A 21682-nucleotide genomic window follows, 5' to 3' on the forward strand; every position below is an offset into this window, starting at 1 on the left:
CTAGAAAGAATCGCTCTCTTTAGCAGATTAATGGAGGAGTCACTGGGCTGTTTTTTTCTCTTTTCACATCGAGACTCAACGAGAATCATGGATTTGGTTCCCAGCTCCCATGAAACCAGTAGATGCCACACCAAAGGTAACGCCCAGCTTCGCTGGAGCGCCCCCTATGGGTTTATCCGCCCGCTGCCGTGGATTGCCCCTTGTGCGCGCCGCCGTGCGTGACGCGGTGCATTTTGGGGACAGTCCCTCATCTGTCCAATATGGCGTCAGTGTGAGCGCTGACGGGTGCTGGTGTGAAGCGGAGTCGGTCGGCCTGTCAGTGAGTGAGGCACCAAGTCCTAGCCCCGTCCCAGCAGCCGGCTGCAACCCTTCCCGCCCCCGCTCCGCCTGCACGTTTTCTCGAGGGGTTGACGGCGTCGGTTTCTCTCTCTCTCTCTTCACCCCCTGCCCTCGTCCTGCTGGGGGGACCGAGGAGAACTGTGGGTTGCAATGGCGGCGGCGGAGGCTTGAGGAGGCAGCGCGCTGTCCGTGTGTTGGCGCCTGTCCTCGGGAGCCATGGCAGCGGCTGCGGCGGCGGCGGCGGCAGCCGACTCGGCCCAGTGGCTCTCGGTGAAGGAGGAGACCCTCTTTCTGCATGACGGGTTGATCAGAGTGACCGATCTAGTAGAGCTGCCAACTGAGATCGGGGTTTCAGCCGAGCCCGGGGAGAATGAACAGGAGGTGAGCTACCTGACCTGTATTTATTGCCTGCGCGTTTAACGCGGAGCTCGGACCAGGGAGGGAGTCGGTCTAACGGCTGACCATCCTTGTTCGTTCCGTGCTGCCAGCCACTCTCGGGGCTTTGACGCAGTCTTGTGGCTGCGAACAAAATGGGAGTCAATTATTGTCATTAACAAAACACTGGTTTTGAGGAGCTTGAAGCGGAATGTCAGATCATCTTAAGCTGGTGTGAAAGCTGTGAGCTATAGCCGATGACGGTTCATAATATATTCTGGGTCATTATGGGAAATATGAGCTTCAATGCGGTTGACAGACCCCCGCCCCTTTCATTCAAACCTTTGGAGGGATGGAGCTGCTTTCGATTGAACTCCTGCTGACTGAGACCCCTCCCCAAGTTAAAACGGTTTGAGGATCTAGGCTGTAACACTCGCTAATGTATAAGAAGAGTGGCTACATGATTGGGCAGAATGGAGCAGAACGAGCAGGTCAGAGAATCTGAAGTGTATATTGAAAATATTTATCGATGCAAACAACCAAACATCTGATATGTATGTTTTAAGTCGCTCTCAAATTAAATCCTATCGACCATGTAGTTTTGTAAATACGTTGATAAATCAACGTTTCTGTTTACGTTTTACGGTTTTCTTTGACCATTTCGTTCCTTCAAGTTATGAAGGGGAATTAGTTTGGGTAGTCGTACTCTCAAGTAAAATGTATAGAGTAGAGTTAGAAGAAAAATAATTACGTTTATGGAATTTTTAATTGCTTCACGCGAGGTTCGAGTTTCATCCACAAAAGTCAAAGACAAATCAGAATCGCGTTTTGTTTTAGAGGACTAATTGCACGGAGAAGAATGAATAAAATTAGCTGGTATTTTGTAAATTCGATCCACGTAGCATCGCAGTTGTTTCGTTATCAAAAAGTAGATTGCATTAAAATAAACCCAGCCCATCACCGAGTTTGTCAGTTGACTCAATGCAGTCATGTGTGATGTAAATAGATGTATGCCAAGGCATTGGGGAACGAAAAAGTAAAATATAAGTCTTACCGACTGAATGCGATTGCAAAGGGGACAGTAAACGTGAACGTTTAACACAACTTGCAAAGAATTACATAACGTACTAAGGGAAATAATTTCTCTGAGCAAGAATAGAGGAATAAGATAAAAGATCTGAATAGTGATAATTTAACGTTGTATTTGAACGATGCACGGTATTACTAAATCTTTTACATTTGGAGAATTGTTTTGAAAATGAAATTGTACTGCATAAGGAATACAATGTAAGAATCCCTTCCAATGAGTCAGTAGAACTCAACTATGAAATTGATTTAAGAGGCTGTGGGGACTGCAGTTTTTTTTTAAAAAGGCGTATCGTATGTTTTGAGTATAATGTTATGAATCTGCTGAACAGTTCAGAAATTTAAGTCTGACATTCAGGTGACAAACATTTCGTTTTTCAGAATTGAACCATGTGGTCGTGTATTAGGATTGTGGTGTTTTGATTAGAGTTGGGACTTGTTTCTAGGTTTCTCAAAAGAAATGTCAGCTTTTCTTTCTGCTAGATCATGTGATCATATTTTAAGGAGAATCAAACTTTAAATGAAAATCAAAAGAAACTACAGAGAATAGAAATATGCGTGTTTTTTTTTAAAGTAAGCAGTTGTTCACAATAAGATAAGACAGCATTTGTGGAAAAAGAAAGTTACTGTTTGAGGTCAAAAATTCTTCTGGAAAGACAAACAATTAATATTTCAGATCAAAAACCCCGTGGGAGCCAGACCACAGTTTAAGTCAGCAGCTTTAGCAAACCCAGTGTCCAAAACATTAAACAGGAGTGCATTCCTGTCCAGAGAAATGTGCATTTTAATGTTTACATTAGCTGATAGAATCTTGAAGGAGGTGCATTTGATTTAAAAAGGTTGGAACTGGCTGTTTTGCAAAACGTGAAACTAGTGTCAAATATTTAATACTGTTTTTGCCAGTGTCAGTCTTCACAGGGTTTGCTGAATCATAGTGGCTAGTGGTGCTGTTCACTTCTTGGATAATATTTATTGGATTATCTGACACTTTGTTTTGTAGTCAACTGTTCCACCTAAAAACATTTCATATTCCTGAAAAATAAATACTATTTCCTCTGAAATTCTTCCCCTCTTTGATAGTGGAATTTACATTCTTTTGTTTCCAGTTTCTCTTGTACAGCTGCAAAACTGTTTCTACATTAACTAACGAGAGTTAAGCAGGTTACTGTAGGTTATGAAAAAATTTCCATAGCTCTCCTATAAAATCTATCCTGTAAATGAAAGGAAATTTGTGAGATCAATGATTCTACTGCTTCTGTTTTATATTGTGTCTTAATATGGTTAACCTTTACTGTTCTGGGGCATGATATTTATTTGCTATGCATTGGCTTTGGAACAATTCTCTGTTTACATCATTCTTGCACAGTATTTTTGATCCAATGATTATGGTACCTGCCTTCTCTGAAAATTATAAACAACAATATAGAAGCAGCCTTCTTTCTGAGAGATTCAGGTTCATTTATTTATCACATACATTGAAAGCATACAGTGAAAGCAACGATAATAAAACAAGCTCGTTTCCCATTCTCCCATCCACTTACATCTAGACAGGCCTCTAACCCCAGGATGGGCCACCTCTGACCTCCTGTCCTTGGCCCTGGACTCTCCAACATCAGGTCTCCAGTCCCTGGTCCAGACCTCTTACTTCTGGACATGCAGACCCAAGGGCTTCGACCTCTGGACTCACCAGCTTCGGTCTTTGAACTTCAGGCTTCGACCCCTTGACTCGACAATTCCTGGCCATTCTCCTCCATCTTCGACCTCTGGACTTTCATCTCCAGACTTGCACAGATCTCCAACCCCAGGAGGCTGACCAGGGGTGACTGGCCTTCAAGCCTCCTGTTCAACCAAGCCTTCTGTTCAACCAAGCCTTCAACCCCAGGACCTGTCAACCTGTGTGGGGTGGGGGAGGAAATCACCAGCCCATGTCCTTGGGGGCTGCGGACTTCAGTCATTGACAATGGAGATTGCTGGTCTTTATTCTCAGTATCTCTCAACCTGACATCCATCGGACTGAATTAACACCAAGATGGAATCTGGCTTTGGATAATTTGGTTGCTCAGTATTTCCAGCATCTGTAGAATCTTTTGAGTTTTTGTTTAATTTGATGAGAAATTTTTCAAATGAACCTTGAAATGAGCATAATCAGAATTAAATTTAATGGTCTCTAATGCTTACAATGTTGGAAGATTGGTATTGTTCTGATAGGTATGGCAAGGTGCAGTTCTATCATGCTTATAAAATTGGAAATTTACAGCCCAGGAGGAAACTGGGCAGTGGTGCCTGTTTCTCTTTAGCACAAAGTTTCCCAATCTGGAGTCCACAGACCCATTGGTCCATGGCATAGAAAAGATTGGGAACCCCTGCTTCAGAAGAACAGTGATGCTTAATCCCAATCCCTATTTTTGTGTCCTTATGAATTCATCATACTTCATCATCAATCCAACTGCCTTTTTTAAAGTTAAGCACAGTATCTGTTTCCATCATCTTCTTGGTTATTGAGTACAAAATCCTTGTAGCTGAGTGAAGGAAAAATTCCTTTGCATTTGGATTTTTAAAAAATCTACCAAATTTTAATCTGTGACCTCAGGCTATTGATGTACATGTTGGCCAGAATTTCCATTAGAACCTCTCAATATCTTGAAGACTTCTGTTTAGTGCTCCAGGGAGATGAATTTATGATTCATCTTATTCAAAGTGCATCATCTATGCATCTTGTGTACGTTTTGAAGTGTGATGGCTGGATCTGACTACATTATTTCAACAGGGGCCTATCTAAAGATTTATAAAGTTGTGACATGAATTTCCAGTATTGCACTGCAGTCGTATTGTCTGAGGTTTAGGCTTTTAAGGGCTGGACCTCTGGTAGTGAATTACTGCAGTATGTGTTTGAATACTTGGTTTCAATTGGCTTAAACAGGACAGTGAAGATTGAATATTCCTTTGTGCCCTAATAGTGCAAATTAATTTTCTAGGTGCTGAGTATAAATTTTTTAGAGCTGTTACTCTTGTAATATGTGTAGTTGGTAACGTGGCATACCCACAAGTATATGGCTATAGAGTGGTTCTTTGTATGTATTTGTATGTAATCACCTCAAGTGCACTCTTTCAACTTGAGTTATTGTGCTGCCACTATAAATAAAAGACTGATTGTTATTTTTGTTTAATTAGCCTGTTGTTCCCAGATTGAAAAGGGTTTGGAGATGAGGCAGTGGGAGCTGGGTTGTACAAATGCCCAAGCTGTGTTTTCTGTAAATAGTTAGTGATTTAATTTGACACCATGCCCTGTCCATTTCTTGGAACTATTTGCCTAATGTACTATATCTTCTCCAAGCAATAAACATTTTAATGACCTCATTTTGTTGAAGTCCAGATTAATATCGGCATTTCTTTGCCTTTTGAGAAGGTGTGGTAAGCAGCTACCTAGAATTTAGACAATTGTTCTGATGAAAATACTCTTGCTGGATAGGATATTCTCTAGTTTACTGTTAAGATTATCTTGTGTTGTGTTTTGGTTTGTGGGAACTTGTTGTATGCAAAATAGCTGTCTCATTACTCACTATGTGTCATTGAATATGCCTCAAAAAGTACTTCATGAATTGTAAAGTGGTGTGGGAAACCTGGAGATTGGTATAAATAAGCATGTATTATTCTTTCTAGCTGACATTTTTGTAGCCAGTTTAAACCAATATAATTACATTTTAAAAGTTTACTCCTATCCTATAATTATTGTTCTGATTATTTTTATTAACTTTAAAAAAGCATGAATTCCTATTGAAAATATGCTTGCCATATTTATACTAAACACAAAATACTCTGCAGATGCTGGGGTCAAAGCAACACTCACAACACGCTGGAGGAACTCAGCAGGTCGGGCAGCATCTGTGGAAACGATCAGTCGACGTTTCGGGCCGAAACCCTTCGTCAGGTCTGTAGGGGGAAGGGGCAGAGGCCCTATAAAGAAGGTGGGGGGAGGATGGGAAGGGAAGCTTCCAGCCTTCTCCTTCTACCCTCCCCCCACCTTCTTTATAGGGCCTCTGCCCCTTCCCCCTACAGTCCTGACGAAGGGTTCCGGCCCGAAACATCGACTGATCATTTCCACGGATGCTGCCCGACCTGCTGAGTTCCTCCAGCGTGTTGTGAGTGTTCCATATTTATACTAGATTTTCATGCTAATTTGTCATTGTAATTTGCATGCGGAGACATTGAACATGCTGATACAATAATGAAACGTAACTGTTTTTCTTCTGACTTGAATTCCAATAGTCTTCTTCCATTGCAGAAGTAGGATGTGTCTCATTATTTGTGCTTCTCTAATTAGTCACTAGGTATACTTACCGAAAATAATGTCCTTGTTCATGACCTAACCTTATCATTCCTTTTGAGTGATGCTCTTTGGAGCTGTTGGATTTTATCCCAGATTTTCCCTTTCAAGGCAATTAAGCAGTTCAGTTTAGAAGCTGCAGGTAAAGAATTATTTTACCCACTTCCTGCCAAACAATATTATTAATTCACGGTGCAAGAGTTTGGTCAAAATTGAAGGCTCATAATATTTTGGCAGTAAGTGGGTAAAATAATTCCTATATACTTTAGAAAGGTGGTGGAGTGGAGATGCTTTTCTATCAAAGGAGATGTAAAGCACTGCTGCCCTCCTCTGTACTTGGGCAAGGTGTAGCACCTGCTTAGTGCCTGCCCCCCCGCCCCCGGAATCGGGGTCATGTGAAGCCACGGGAGCAGGTGGTGGATGGTCGTATGAGCAGCTGGTGCACATCACAAGTCCTGGTTATATGACCACTAACGCTAGGCAGGCAATCCTGAAGAGTATTGGTAACGGCTGGGGTCACCCATCTTGTAAAGACACTGCCCAGAAGAAGGCAATGGCAAACCAATTCTGTAGCAAAATTTTCAAGGAGGAACAATCATGGTCACGCAAAGACCATGATCACCCACATCATATCACACAGCACATAATGAATGGATGATATATTTTAAACAGCATAGTTGCATTTTTATTCAATATTGCAGCCTTTGAGGCATCTTAATGTTGTTATTCTTGGGCAGAAGGACCCGGTGGCATCCATCTGCCCTCCGGTATTCCTATGTGGTTTCTGATCCAAGTATTACTAGTAGTTGAATTAGGTATTTGCTGAATAGTATCAGTAGGGTTTTACTGAGTTACTGAAACCCATGGACTAATATTTATTTGATATTTTATTCTGAGATATGGCTTCTGTTAATGGGAATGTTTATTTTATTATTAAAGGAAAATATACCTATGAGGGTTTCAAAAAACCTTATCATTTTATCTTGCCTCTGAATCAGAAGATTGTAGATCCAAGTCCTAATCTGGAATTATAACATAAAATTTTAGACTGACTATCTAGTGTTGTGCTGCAACTTTGGAGGCATCATGATTTGTATCAGATGTTGAAAACTCATCCAAAAGCAATATCTGGTATGCTTGGAACATTGCTGGACTATCAGATTTTCTGGGCTATTGGATGATATTTTATCAATACGCCATCACTTTTAATTCACTCATTTTAAAGGTATTCCACAGTAACATTTCAGTGAATCCCTGGCAAGTTTCAAGGGGGAGAGAGGCAATACATGAGTTTAAAGGAAGTGTGCGAATTGAATGAAAGCAGAGGGTGGAAACCAGAACTCCACTGAGTGAATGGGGAGCAAGGCAAGCATTACCTGCTTAGCTAGATGACGAACCATCTGTTTCCAAATAGTGGGAAAATGGATTATTGGTGGTTATTGGTGAACTCAGTCCCCTGGAAAGACAACATCGATGAAGCTCATGAGTGCAAGTTAACCAAGTATGCAGAGTTAAGATCAGAGTGCAGAGACAGAGGATGGAAGGTCTCATGCTATCCATTCGAAGTAGGCTGCTGTGGGTTTATTGCGTTCACTCTCCAGAAGTGGCTGCGTGACCTTGGCTTCACTAGAAGAGAGATCAAGTCAACCAGCAGGGCTGTAGCTGAGGCAGCAGAGACAGGATCAGCATGGGTGTGGACCAAGTATGTCCAGAGGGGCAGATAGTCAGACAGTGTATACATATCTTGCAAACCCTTCAGTAGTTGCATAGACACCGGAAGAGTGGACTGTCTGTTGGATGGAAGTGACCAACAACTCTGATAGAGGCAGATGCCAAGTTTTTAAGCTCACCAGTGGGAGGTGATGCTTTAGCACTGCTGGCCCACCACCTCGAGGGAGTCTTGATCATAAGCGGGCCGAAACTCATGAAGACAGGTGGCAGATCAACTGATGATCCCACTGGTGATAGCACAGGACAGTTAACATCTTAGTCCACGTGTATTTTGTAACTCTTGGAGTTTTGCTGTTTACTGCAGATGGTAAAAATGTAAATAAAACAAAATGCTGGAAGTACTCAGCAGGTTGGTTGGCATCTGAGAGAGAAAAAGTCAATACATGCTTGGATGCAAAAATTACTGTGGGATATTTTCAAGTGAGAGCAAGGAAGCTATTCCTGATGCCCCAGTCAAAGTTTTTCCTTCAACCAACAGCACTACAGCAAATGATCTGGTGAATGTTATGTTGCTGATTAAGTGATGTTAAGCAGAACTTGGGTTGTTGCTTTCTCCAGAACTCTGAAAGGTCATTGACCTAGAACTTGATTTTTTTTCTCTCCTTTGTTCACAGATATTGCCTGACCTGTTGGGCATTTCTGCCACTTTCACTCTTTATTGCAGGTTTCCTGCAACTGCAGTTCTTCAGCTTTTTGAACAAAACCAAGTTTTTTAAACAATTCTAAGATGACAGGATGAGATTAAATTGAATAGAAATCAAGGGAACAGTAACTAAGAGAAACCATGGGAATAACAGGCAGGCAACAATTTCAATTTTTTAGTTAACAGTTTAAACATTGGCAAAGTTACAAGCAAGTACAGTACTTTATGCAAGTTTAAGCACTTCATTATGCAAAGGACATTAAAAGTACATGGCAGTTACTTTGGGCAAGTCATCATCCCAGAAAAGCAGGAACCAGAGAATTTTTTTGGCCAGGCTGCCAACACAGTCTGATCTTCAATTAGTGCCTTGGAAATTTTAGAATCTGTCTGAGAGGGCAAACAGAGCCTTGGCTTAATGTTCATCAAAATACTATGCATTCAGCAGTGCTGTGATTTCCTTCCAAATGCATTGATGTGTTAGTCACTCAGATGTCTCTGAATTCCTGAATTCTAATTGAACCAAGGGCATCAGTTGATTGTGCTTAAAGCTAATAAAGGTTTGTAAACAGTTCCAACAGAAGATGAGATGAAAGTGGGATTGAAGAACTGTAAAGAAAGCCTGAACTACCATGTGTACATAATCTTTCTGCAATCTTTACTGGTAATTTAGTTGAAAATAATACGTTAACATTCAGTCCATAAAGATGACCAAAGCTTCCATTTGCTTGTCATTATAACTTTTCGTTCTATTCTTACACTGACCTTTCCATCTTTTACCTGTAACAATGCTCCAGTGAAATTCAGTTTAAGCTCAAGGAGCAAAACTTAATATTCTGACTGGCACTTGACATTGAATTCAACAATTTTAATAATTGGTTATTCCAGTCTTGTACCTCGTATTTATGACTGTTTTCCTCCCTCCTGCTAATTCAGATTTAATTGGTTTTCTCATATTCAGATAACTCCCATATTTACCTATATATCTTTTAACCAGCATCACGTTTGCTTGTGTCACTTCTTTTTTGGTTTCTACTAAGTCACAGATCAAGCCCTTTGTTCTTAACCCGCTCCTATTTTCAGTAAAAATAATGAGCTTCAGTCCTTCAATATCAAAAAGTTAAAATTTTGTCCTGAGCAAGTATATATTTTGGGCTTATTTGCTGTTGTGCATACAGTTCAGTTGAAGAACAAGCAACTTTGGCTTAATGGCATAACCAAGTTTCTGTGAATAGTCCAAAACTTAAGTGGCATTATATCATTAGGAATAATGTTCTTGAATCCATTTATTACATACAGTATATGAATATAGTATCCTTGAACTACTTCCTAAACAACCAGATGCAGTATTGTCATTGTTTTGTACTTTTGATTATCCAATACAAGTAAGTGGCAAAATGAGGTGATTTTGTTACTTCAATATATAGTTAATTTTAGAAATTCTGCTTGTTAGATTTGACAGTTTGCTGTTCTGTTTTGCTTTCAAGCTTTAACTTAAACCACCTCAAGAAACAAGTTTATGACTGTAACAACTGGGTCCAGGTGTATAAGCACAACAGATTTATTAAGCAAGCTCAATCCATACTAAGAGGATATCATAGTCTAATAAATTGAATGTCAGGACAGTATTTTGTCATGCCTTACAACTTCAACTTAGTGACTGTATGCATCAGAAAACCAGAAGTTAAATTTATAGGCAAGTTACCCATTGTGTCTAAAGGGGCTTACATTTGTTATCAGCAACACAAATTGTCGAGTCCATTGAATGTCTGGGCAGGCTTGAGGTGCCTGGTGGCCGACTCCTACACTATTTTCTCAATTCCTGTAAAGTCCTTGCAGCTCCTATTCCTCCAGACTACTATCTCTCCCCCTTCTGTCCACTGAGCTGTCTTAATCCAAATGGTTTCAAAATGTTGCTTTTATTTTACTCATTACCAGCTTCGTCTTTTCATATTGAGCTATTCCTTATCCTATTTTGCTTACTTTCAGACTGAGTTACTCCCTGAATGGGATCTTTGCAGTCTGTTGCACTTATTGTTTGCATCATTAAAATAGTCCTTTGACTGTTTGAACTCCTTTTTTTCTCTCTGTACTACTCATTATCTCAAATGTCATTAGCTGGTTCATGAATGTACTTGTTCTGTTCCAGTTGCTAGAGTTATCTTGTGTATTGAATTCTAATCTTCTGAATCTGTTCTTGTTTACATAATTTGTATCTGTGGTGCAACAAAACTAATCTCTGCTGTTCAGTTCTTTTCGTTCCTTGAAGAATATGCAAGTTACTTTGGCTACAAAATAATGTGCAAGTTAATAATATAGTAGAAATTGAAGCAGGATTAGGCCATATTATCACTTCCACCAGCTCTCCCATTCATTAAGATCAAGGCTGACTGAATCTTGACCTTAACTCCATTTTTCTGTCTGTTTCCTGTGGACAGATACCTGTACCTCAGACTCTCCATTGATTCAACCTGCACAGCTTTTAGTGGTAGACAATTCGAAAGATCTATGACCCACTGTGAAAAAATTCCTCCTCATTTTGCCTTGAATGGATGGCATCTCAGCTGTGGATTCTGACCTCTGCCCGCTTCCTCCGCAAAGAAGGGAAATACCATTTTGACATCTCAAGTCAAGTCAAGTTTATTGTCATTTTGACCATAAGCTGCTGGTACAGTACACAGTAAAAACAAAACAACGTTCCTCCAGGACTCTAGTATTACAGGAAACAACACAAAACTACACTAGACTATGTGAGACAGCACAAGGCTACACTCAACTACGTAAAACAATATAAAAACTGCACTAGACTACAGACCTGCACAGGACTACATAAAATGCACAAAACTGCAGGGCAGTATAATAATTAATAAACAAGACAATAGGCACAGTAGAAGACAAATTACAATATAATGATGTAGATGTCAGTCTAGACTCTGAGTATTGAGGAGTCTGATGGCTTGGGGGAAGAAACTGTTGCAGTCTGGTCGTGAGAGCCGGAATGCTTCGGTACCTTTTGCCAGATGGCAGGAGGGAGAGTAGTGTTTGTGTGAGGGGTGCATGGGGTCCTTCACAATACTGTTAGCTTTGCGGGTGCAGTATGTGGTGTAAGTGTCTGTAATAGCAAGAAGAGGACCCGATGATCTTCTCAGCTGACCTCACTATCCGCTGCAGGGTCTTGCGATCTGAGACGGTGCAATTCCCGAACCAGGCAGTGATGCAGCTGTTCAGGATGCTCTCAATACATCCTCTGTAGAATGTGGTGAGGATGGAGAGTGGGAGATGGTCTTTTCTCAGCCTTCGCAGGAAGTAGTGACGCTGCTGGGCTTTCTTTGCTATGGAGCTGGTGTTGAGCGACCAGGTGAGATTCCCTCTCAGATTCTTATGTTTTAATGAATTCACTAACTCTAGTGAATAAAATCCCTACCCACTCAAGTTTTCCCTTTCATCCCAAGAATCGATCTAAGTTTTTCTCATACTGATCAGTGGTTCCAGAACGTTGTACTTTAATTGAACTTCAAACCCATGTCTTGTTTAAAGCACCAATCCTAAACTCCTTCATGAGAACTGTGGCCCTCGAGCTTTAAATTTTTATTCATCACCATACTTCTTTTAGCCGTTCAACCACCTAGGTTCAAGGCTCTTTCATTATTCATGCACTGTATGTGGATGGTTTCTTTGGCAAGGCCAGTATTTAATATCATTCCCTTCTTGCCTTGCGATGATGTAGTTTTCTGGTGGTTGGACTGCAATAGTTGTGCTAAAATTGAGTCCAGAGTTCTTTAAATGGAGAGTTGCCGGATTTTCAGCCTGCTGTGATAAACACTGTATATTTCCAAGTCAGAGGTATGTGACATGGAGGAAGATTTACAGATGACTGCTGCCTTTGGACACAGAAGTAGCAGGAGTTCTGGTTTCATTTTAGTTTTTGCCAAAGAGCACTTGACCAGTTTATTTTCCTCATTTTGTCGGTAGTCAACAGAGTAGCTACAATGTGACGGAATCAGAAAATTCCATTAAAGACATTCCTTTACACCTATCCGTTTGGTCACCTCTTCATTTTTGACATTGTGAGAAAAAATAGTCTAATCTGATTTTTGTATTACTGGTAACAGTAATTGTTAAACTGTAAGTGAGCCCTAGACACAGTGGTCAACTTACCGATAGATGTCATTAATGTGACTTTTGGCTTTCTGATGCATACAGTCACTGGGGAAGATATAGTAGTCCAGTTTGAAGTTACAAAGCATGACACTGTGTGGTCCTGTTTACATTGTGGGATGTGGATGATTTGTGCAACAGTAGCCCTTCCAAATTGCATACCATCTTGTGTTGGAAATATATGGCTGTTCCTTCATTGCACTGGGTTTATATCCTGAAACTCCAATAGCACTCTGCACAAAGTACCTCTACCGGGAAAACTGCAGCAGTTTAAGGCAAAGGCTTATAGTCATCTCTACAAGGACATTTGGAGATTGCAATAAATTTTGAGTTGCGCCATTGACATTGACATCCTGAAAATTGAATTTAAAAAAACTGAGAGCTCAGAAATGTGAAACCACAGCTTCACAAAGGAGCTTTCATGCCCAGATACTATTGATTGACAATAATACTCTTCTACTCTGTGGAGTAAATTACTGTAGGTCTCAGCTGGTCTATGAGATGCAGGATATTTGGTATACTCAAAATCTAATTTGTGCACATTTTTCCTTGTAAAGATAACACTTACCTACCAAGTGATAATATTGTTTGAACATGATAACTAAATAGACTAACAGATTCAACCTGGAATTCCATATTTAGAAAAATTCTAATTGTTCTGCTTCAAAGCCTATCATTGGATGATGTTAATTCTAATAAAAAATCTGTACATGTAGCATGCAAAACGTCTGAAGAAATTTCAAATAACTTCAGGTTTTTGACGTTAATTCACTTCCGTTAACTCAGATTTTTTGGTGTTTGTAGATAAAGGTAAAACAGCTCTGAATAAAAATGACAAGAACAGCAGTCACCTACATTTGACGCACTCACGATCTTCACTGATCTGAAAAGTTATTCTTATCTGGCTCGTTATTGTGTCCAACAATAGTGATATGTATTGCCCCAGGACTGAAATGAGAGATGCTGAAAGTGCGTATTTTGAACCTTTTAGAAGCTATTAACTGTCGTGTCTGGGTCAATACTGGAGTCAATGACATTTAAAGTGTATATCTGATATGAGTATGATCTGTTTTATTGGATATAATTTCAGAGACCATAATGATTGACCTCTTTTAAACTAAGGCCCTAGTCCCTTCACTGTTCTAGGCATCATCTGAAGTAATCTTGTTAAAAGGAAAAAGCTATTTAAAAAATGTAGTTGAAGCATTATGGTAAATGGTTTATATTGGTTGAAAAACTTACTTTGAAGCAAATATATTTATTGACACTATTCTTCAGTTTAAATCTTAGTAATGGTTTTGCAGAGTATAAATATATTTTTAAAAAGGATGTTTTCCAGCTAATGAGTATTTTCCCATTCTAGTGGTTTTGAATTCTGCGACAGTGCACTAATTTGAATATAATCATGCTTTCTTAAATACTGTCTACCTATCAGTATGGATTTCCCCAATTTTGATACTGTTTGCAAATACCAGAATTTTCTGTTACATTAGTATTTCTGAGCTATTTCTTCATTCAACAGCAGCTTCAAACTTATTTAACATTTTAATTTTAAAATATTTTCAAAGTGCTTCACATGCATAAAAATGGGCATAAACTGAAGAAGGAGAGGATATGGGGTCATGAACTAAGGCTGAAGGTTTTGGAGAGGGGAACATTTTAAACTATGGTTGCAGAATGGCTTCCAAGTAAGGATTGCATGTGGGGTGAAGTTGGAGGGAGAGGGGGGCCTAGTAATGTATTAGGGCCTAGTAATAGAACATGTATTTTTCAGCCTGTTGTTTACTTTGGATGTGGACCTATATTTTCAAGCTGTTTTGCTATATATTAGCAGTGTATGTGTGTCTGAATGATTGGAATTTGTAGTGGCTCCACCACATCATCAATTTGCTTATAGTCCAATCATCTCTTGGTGCAACATTGACATGTATGGAATTATCAGCTTGTATTTTGAGTATTGGTCAGCAGTGGGAGTTGAGTGCTTTCTAACCTGGGGTTGGGCCCATGGTGGTACTGTTGACATGTATAGCTTGTCTCTTACTGATTAGTGCATTCATCTGTTAAGCTATTGAAATGTCACTGATGCTTGCCAAAAGCACTGAACAGTATAAAAATATACTTCAGTTGTATGTTTTTTTTTGTTCTTGCCATGCTTTCTGCTGCAAATCAAGAATATCAGAATCTGGTTTATTATCACTGACATAGTGAAATCTGATGTTTTGTAGCAGCAGTACGGTGTAGTTCATTAAAAAGCTATAGGTTACAATAGGACAAATAACTAAGTAAGGTAAAAGAGCTAAATTTTGAGATAGCATTCTTTGGTTCATGGACCACTCAAAAATCTGATTGTGGAGGGGAAGAAGCTGTTCCTAAAATGTTGAATGGCCTCCTTGGTGGTAGTAATGAGAAGAGGACATGTCCTGGGTGGTGAAGATCATTAATGATCGGTGCCTTCTTTTTGAGGTACTGCTTTTTGAAGATGTCCTTTGATGGTGGAGAGGCTTGTGTCCACGATGGAGCTGGCTGAGTCTACAACCCTCTGTAGCTTTTTTTGATCTAATGTATTGGAGCTTCCATACCAAGTGATGATGCAACCAGTCAGAATGTTCTCCATCTGTAGAAATTTGCTAGAGTCTTTGACATACCAAATCTCCTCAAACTCACAATGAAGTATAGCTGGTAGTGTGCCTTCAAGATTGCATCATTGTGTTGGGTCCAGGATAGAACCTTTGAAATGTTTTAAGCCCAGGAACTTGAAGCTGCTCACCTTTTCCACTGCTGACCCTCGATGAGGACTAGTCTGTGTTCTCTGGGTTACCCCTTCGTGAAGTCCTCAATTACTTCAAGCAACACACATAAAAGTTGCTGGTGAACGCAGCAGGCCAGGCAGCATCTCTAGGAAGAGGTGCAGTCGACGTTTCAGGCCGAGACCCTTCGTCAGGACTAACTGAAGGAAGAGTGAGTAAGGGATTTGAAAGTTGGAGGGGGAGGGGGAGATCCAAAATGATAGGAGAAGATAGGAGGGGGAGGGATGGAGCCAAGAGCTGGACAGGTGATAGGCAAAAGGGATACGAGAGGATCATGGGACAGGAGGTCCGGGAAGAAAGACAAGGCGGGGGGGGGGAACCCAGAGGATGGTCCTCACTTACTTCCTTGGTCTTTCTGACATTGAGTTCAAAATTACTGTTGCAACATCACTCAACCAGCTAATCTTTCACTCCTGTACACCACCTCGACATCATCTGAGATTCTACCAACAACTGTTGTCATCAATAAATTTGTATATGGTGTTTGAGCTGTGTCTCACCACATAGTATTGAATATAGAGAACAGAGCAGTGTGCTAAACATGTATCCTTGAGGTGCGCCTGCATTGTCAGCAAGGAGACAATGTTATTTCCAGGCTGCACTGACTGGGATCTCTCAATGAGGAAGTCAAGGATGCAGTTGCAGGAGGAGGTATAAAGGCCCAGATTTTGAAACTAATCGAGGGAATGATTGTGTTGAATGTTGAGTTGTAATCAAACGACAGCAGTCTGACATGGGTATTGTTGATCAAAGGCCAAGTGGAGAGCTAGTGAAATTGCATTCACTGTAGACCTCTTGTTCTGGTAGGTATGTTGCAGCAGATCTTTGTTAGGTGCTAAATTATGTAATCAAGGATTGCTTCTATGCACTAATTTCAAACTATTTTTAAAAATTTATCACTTTGGATTCTTTTGTAATATGCTGTTGAATTTAGCTTATTTCCCCCAGGGTTAAATAATTTATTGGAATTGGCCCTTACTGATTTTTCCCAATGAAACTGGTTATTTCAAAAACTGGATTATGTGATGTTAGAACAAAAACTAGCTATCACAGCAAGCTTCAGGCCACCTCATATCTAATACTTATGTAATTAGGGACATGGATTCTTTCTATCATTGAAGCTAAAAACTTATGAACAGCCATTTAAGAGTAGAGAAATCAGAGCTGTGATCACAAAGAAATCATTGTTAATTACTGTTATTCAATTTTCAGATACTGACATTTGAAACCAAAAATCCTGAAGAACTGGCTGAACGATTACGAGCTGTATGCGGGAACCAGAGTAATGCCTATGCTCGGCTGCTTGAATACCGTCTCAATGCACTTAGAGGACTATGGAATGCACAACGCCAGTTAGCGCTTGAAGAGCAGCATGAACGTGAAAACTCCAGTGATGAAGAGGCCATATCCTTGCTCAAGCGGCAGGGCTTACTGCAACAACCAGAACAGGCGCCGTTTACCTCTCGCATGGGCCTCTTATTGGTGTTCCCTTTGATCCAGTCACAGAGTAAAACTGACCCCTCCCTCTGTAACATTACTGCTGAGGTACTCCTCAACTGCCTTAGAGATTGCCAGCCTTTGAGTCTCACAAAAGAACCTGCCGACTGTCTGAATGGTTTGGAATCCCTGCTTTGCTCTTGGTTGGAAGAATCACCTACTTCTAGTCATTCCATCACATGGAAACAGAAAGAGAACGCTGCAGCCGCACTGGTGGCTCTTGCCTGTGCAAGGTAGGAGCAATCTGGCACATCTTAAAGTTGTAGTAACCGGAAATACATTTCATGTGATTGTTTACAATGTTGAAGTCATTGTCATCTTTAACTTACTGAGGGGTGTTAGGAAGTATCATGCTGAATATTGCTAATATAATGAACCTAAAAATGGGAAAGAATATAGTCATCAAAGGTGATTATTTTAAGAGACTAATTGTGAACGTAGTCATTACATGATTATATGAATGTCACTACATTTTGTGAAAGATTCTCTGTGCCATCTCTATCTAACCATGCATGTGTAAGTATTTTGAGCATAATTTGCAAACTATCTTTAGACAAAGGACTATCTGTTTAAAATAAAACTTGAACATTTTGGACATGGTGTTAATTGGTATTGACAGGACTGGAAGTGTAAGATCTCCCCCACCTGTGCTGTTATAATTATTACAGAAGTAGAGGGACGATTGAATATACTGTATTTTTGTTTCATCTTAAGGATTTGCAATTTTTTGCAATGCATCTCTTCTTGGTCTTCTGTTCTGGTTAACATTATTAAGAATTTTTAATTTACATCCAAATATTCCCCCATTTGGAGCTGGAGGAAAGCATGCCTTTCTTGGTGGCTAGTGTGACACACCATTCCTGTGCCACTAAATACTGCACAGTTTCAACTGACAGCAGTTTTTGTGCTTTTCTGGTAAATAGAAGTTCCATAGTTGCTTTGTACTAGTTTTGAGACTTCGAGTTGCCTCTGATGTTGGACCTGTCATGTAGTCTCGTGGTGAATTGTGCAGTTGAGGCAGTTCCTTGGTACTCGGATTCCTGGTTCTTCAGTTCATAAAGTCTGTGGCAATCATCAAGCGTTCATTTACACTAGTCCTATTTTGTTCTCTCCTATCCCCATCAACTTACCCTCTTTTCCCTCTTTCCCCGCCTCAACCCAAGTCTTTGGAATGTGGGAGGAAGCTAGAGCACTGGGTGAAACCCACTTGATAACAGGGAGAAAATGCAAACCCCATGCAGACAGCACAAGAGGTCAGGACTGAACTCAGGCAGCAGTTCTACTAACTGATTCACTGCTGCTGAGAAATATCTCCAAGCATTCTGTGCCTAGTTAGGTCATTCAGAGTAATCATAATTTTGACAGCCTGCTAAGCCAGGTTTGTAGCTGACATCTGCATCTCACATTACTTTATTTATATGCTGAAGGCTCTGCCATGGGAGAGGTCCATGAATGCAAGTTGACATTGCGAGATTTGAGTAATATTTATTTGTGGTAATATTACTGTATCTGTTATGTGTGTGAGTTATATGTACTGTGTTGTGCACCTTGGTCCAGAGGAATGTTGTCTCATTTGAAGATATAGATGCATACAGTTGAATGACAATAAACTTGACCTAGAATTTGAACTTAAAAGTATTAAAGAATTGTTGCATAGATCAGTTGCGAGTGTAAATGACATTTCTGCAGTTAACAAATTTTGGCTTTTTCCTTTGGTGATTTGTTTGGCATTATGAATGGTTTAATGGGTATAAACCTCCAAGAAGACCGCAATCTTGTTGCAGGGGTTGGAGGCTTGCGTGTGTCAATGACCTGGAGAGCTATGCTGGCTGGAGTTGGGGCTTTGGCTGTTCGCAGGGTCGCATGTGCCAAACAGGTCAAAAGGTAGAAGCCAGACTAAGAGTGGTCCACCAGGTTCGGGGGTTTATATCAGGGCTAACAACGCTGACTGGTCAAGAATAAATAGTTTGGAAGCTGCAATTTAGAATCCTTCTTTATATGTGTGCGACAGTGTGATGGCAAAGGACAGACAGATGGAGGATCTAAATGCCAAAGGCATAACAGGCAGTAAGTAATGGGTATGAACTGAACAGAATTTTTAAGAACATAAGATATAGGAGCAGAAATAGGCCATTCGGCCCACCGAGTCTGCTCTGCCATTCAGTCATGGGGTGATCCAATTCTTCCAGTCATCACCACTCCCCTGCTTTCACTCCATACCCTTTGATGCCCTGGCTAATCAAGAACCTATCTGTCTCTGCATTAAATACACCCAATGACATGGCCTCCACAGCCGCTTGTGGCAACAAATTCCACAGATCTACCACCCTCTGACTAAAGTAACTTATCGGCATCTCAGTTCTAAAAGGATGTCCTTCAATCCTGAAGTTGAGCCCTTTTGTCCTAGAATCCCTTACCATGGGAAATAACTTTGCCATATCTAATATGTTCAGGCCTTTTAACATTTGGAATGTTTCTATGAGACCCCCCCTCATTCTCCTGAACTCCAGGGAATACAGCCCAGGAGCTGCCAGACGTTCCTCAAATGGTAACCCTTTCATTCCTGTGATCTGTATTATAGTGGTTTATAATTTATTAACAAATTTGAAAGAAGTTGGGCCATATTGGCCTAGAGAAATGCCATCTAACCATTGCCTATTTGAGTACATTCTTGCATAATCTGCATTCTTTTAACATGATAAACAAATTGTAAAAGTGTTCTGAGCCAGAGAAACTTGAGGGATGAAGTTTTGAATTTTGTTATTGTAATAAAGGAATGGAGTTTTTAAAAAAAATCACATTGGTATTATTTTCCTTCATGCAAAATGAATGCATTGATGGCACAGGTCGGAGGAGTTGATAAAAATCTGATTCAAGGGTGTGTATTGGAGGGGTTGTGACTGTCACGGACAGCACTGCCCATTTACCTGCTCGAAAGACATGCCACCTGCCAATCTAGGTTTGACCCCTCCTCACCCATCAATGTACACCTAACCACTGGCCCCTTTAATTAGCCTTGTACTTGACCTCGGACAATTGGCCTTTGTAATCAGCTTAACCCTGCTGGCACTGAGCCACTGGCTTCCCTGTGAACCACCTGGGCTGGACTCATCAGCCCTGCTGCACTATAAAGGAAGCCACGTGTGCTTGACCCTTTCTCTTTTTTGCTACCTCCGAGGGACCACCCTGCCGTTGGTGAGTTGTGCATTGAATAGGGTTAGGGGTGTGGCTATGGTCCCAAATATCATGAGCCGTGCCCGCACAGAGTCAAGGGTGTCGGGGTATCGTAGTGACTTTTCCCTCGGTTGTATGTGTGTGTGTGCGTGTACTTTGTTCCCACGCGATTTTATTAATTGTCCGCGTGTGTGTATTTGCTGATCCGACTACTGTAAATTGTGTGCGTGTGCGTGTTGCTTCTGTCGCCATTTTCCCACGTTCACCTTCTGTAAATAAAATCCTTTACTACTATGACTGTGTCCAGAGTCCTCGCCTTTGAGACCTATCGAATCTGTTTCCTCACCTACAACAGGGTGTCAATTTAATCAGTGCATTGAATGATACAGAGCGAGGACCTCAATATGCAGCTTTTATTAATTATTACCCAAATATGATATAGTTGAAGAATATCTTTAGAAGTTGTATTTAGCTGCAGTGTAACTGATCACTTTTTCCGTAAGTGATTTCAAATTAGAATGAGTTAAAATGTGACTGACTTCATGCAGGTTTTCAGTCACAAAAGTAAATAACCCAAATAACGACCAGAATATCAGTGATAAGTGGCCAATACACTCAATTTCGTTTCTAAAAGGGTTTATCTAACGAATTTAATATTAAACACAGCGCATATTTTCCTCGCATGAATATAGTGATAAGTCAATTATCAGGGGAGGACAGGGGAGCTTGAAGTAAGTGTTGAATGAACTTCCAGTAGAAGTGGTAGAGGCGGGTTCGATATTATCATTTAAAGAAAAATTGGATAGGTATATGGACAGGAAAGGAATGGAGGGTTGTGGGCTGAGTGCAGGTCGGCAGGACGAGGTGAGATTAGCGTTCGGCACAGACTAGAAGGGCCGAGATGGCCTGTTTCCGTGCTGTAATTGTTATATGGTTATATAAGTCAATAGCATCATAACATTTTAAATAACGTTTGGATATTAAACACACAGCACATATTTTCCCCGTATGAACATAACAAAATCATTGCAACACACCAATAGCGCTGAATCAGTGGGAGCCCTGGGCTTGTTTCCCTGTAACAAGACGGTCCCATCGAGGGGTGATGGGAGACAGCGATACTCGAAGGGGGTTCCTTATGTCCAATCTATTCCACAATTTAGTTTTCGTTGCATTCATTGCAGAGATATGTTGGAAATGGAAGCAACTTTTTCATTGCTTTCGTGGCTATCTCAGGATATTCAGCCTTGACTTTGATCCAGAATGCCGGCAGAGATGTTATGTCAAACATACTTTTCAGCCCGTTGTCATCAGCAAGCTCGAGGAGTTATCTCCTTCCTACGCTGACATGGATGACGCGCGGATCATGACCTCGCGTGCATTCAAGCTCAACAGTGGGCGTGACAGGGAATGAGGAAAGGTGCAGCTGACTCCTATCGCCAAATCATATCGTTTCCTCGCGGCCAGGTAGCGCATGCTTTGCGGCCCAGTGGTTGGGGGCCACTAGTATATAGCATCAATTATTATTACTACAGATGAATGTTTTCACCT

The 21682-nt window shown here is 40.7% G+C and overlaps 1 protein-coding gene across 5 annotated transcripts in view; it reads left to right on the top strand.

Annotated features, from left to right (window-relative positions):
* The first annotated feature begins 250 nt into the window (after nt 1-250).
* Nucleotides 251-21682, top strand: part of LOC134338343 (probable E3 ubiquitin-protein ligase HECTD4) — a 291135-nt gene continuing 269703 nt past the window's right edge. For all 5 annotated transcript variants that reach the window (XM_063034109.1, XM_063034111.1, XM_063034113.1 and 2 more), the window contains exons 1-2: nt 251-720; nt 16673-17190. In XM_063034109.1, the coding sequence (XP_062890179.1) occupies nt 556-720; nt 16673-17190 (683 nt within the window). In that variant the 5' untranslated portion in view covers nt 251-555. The remainder of the gene's footprint in view (nt 721-16672; nt 17191-21682) is intronic.

The sequence above is a fragment of the Mobula hypostoma genome, chromosome 27 (genome assembly GCF_963921235.1).
Source record: "Mobula hypostoma chromosome 27, sMobHyp1.1, whole genome shotgun sequence".
NCBI lineage: Eukaryota > Metazoa > Chordata > Chondrichthyes > Myliobatiformes > Myliobatidae > Mobula > Mobula hypostoma.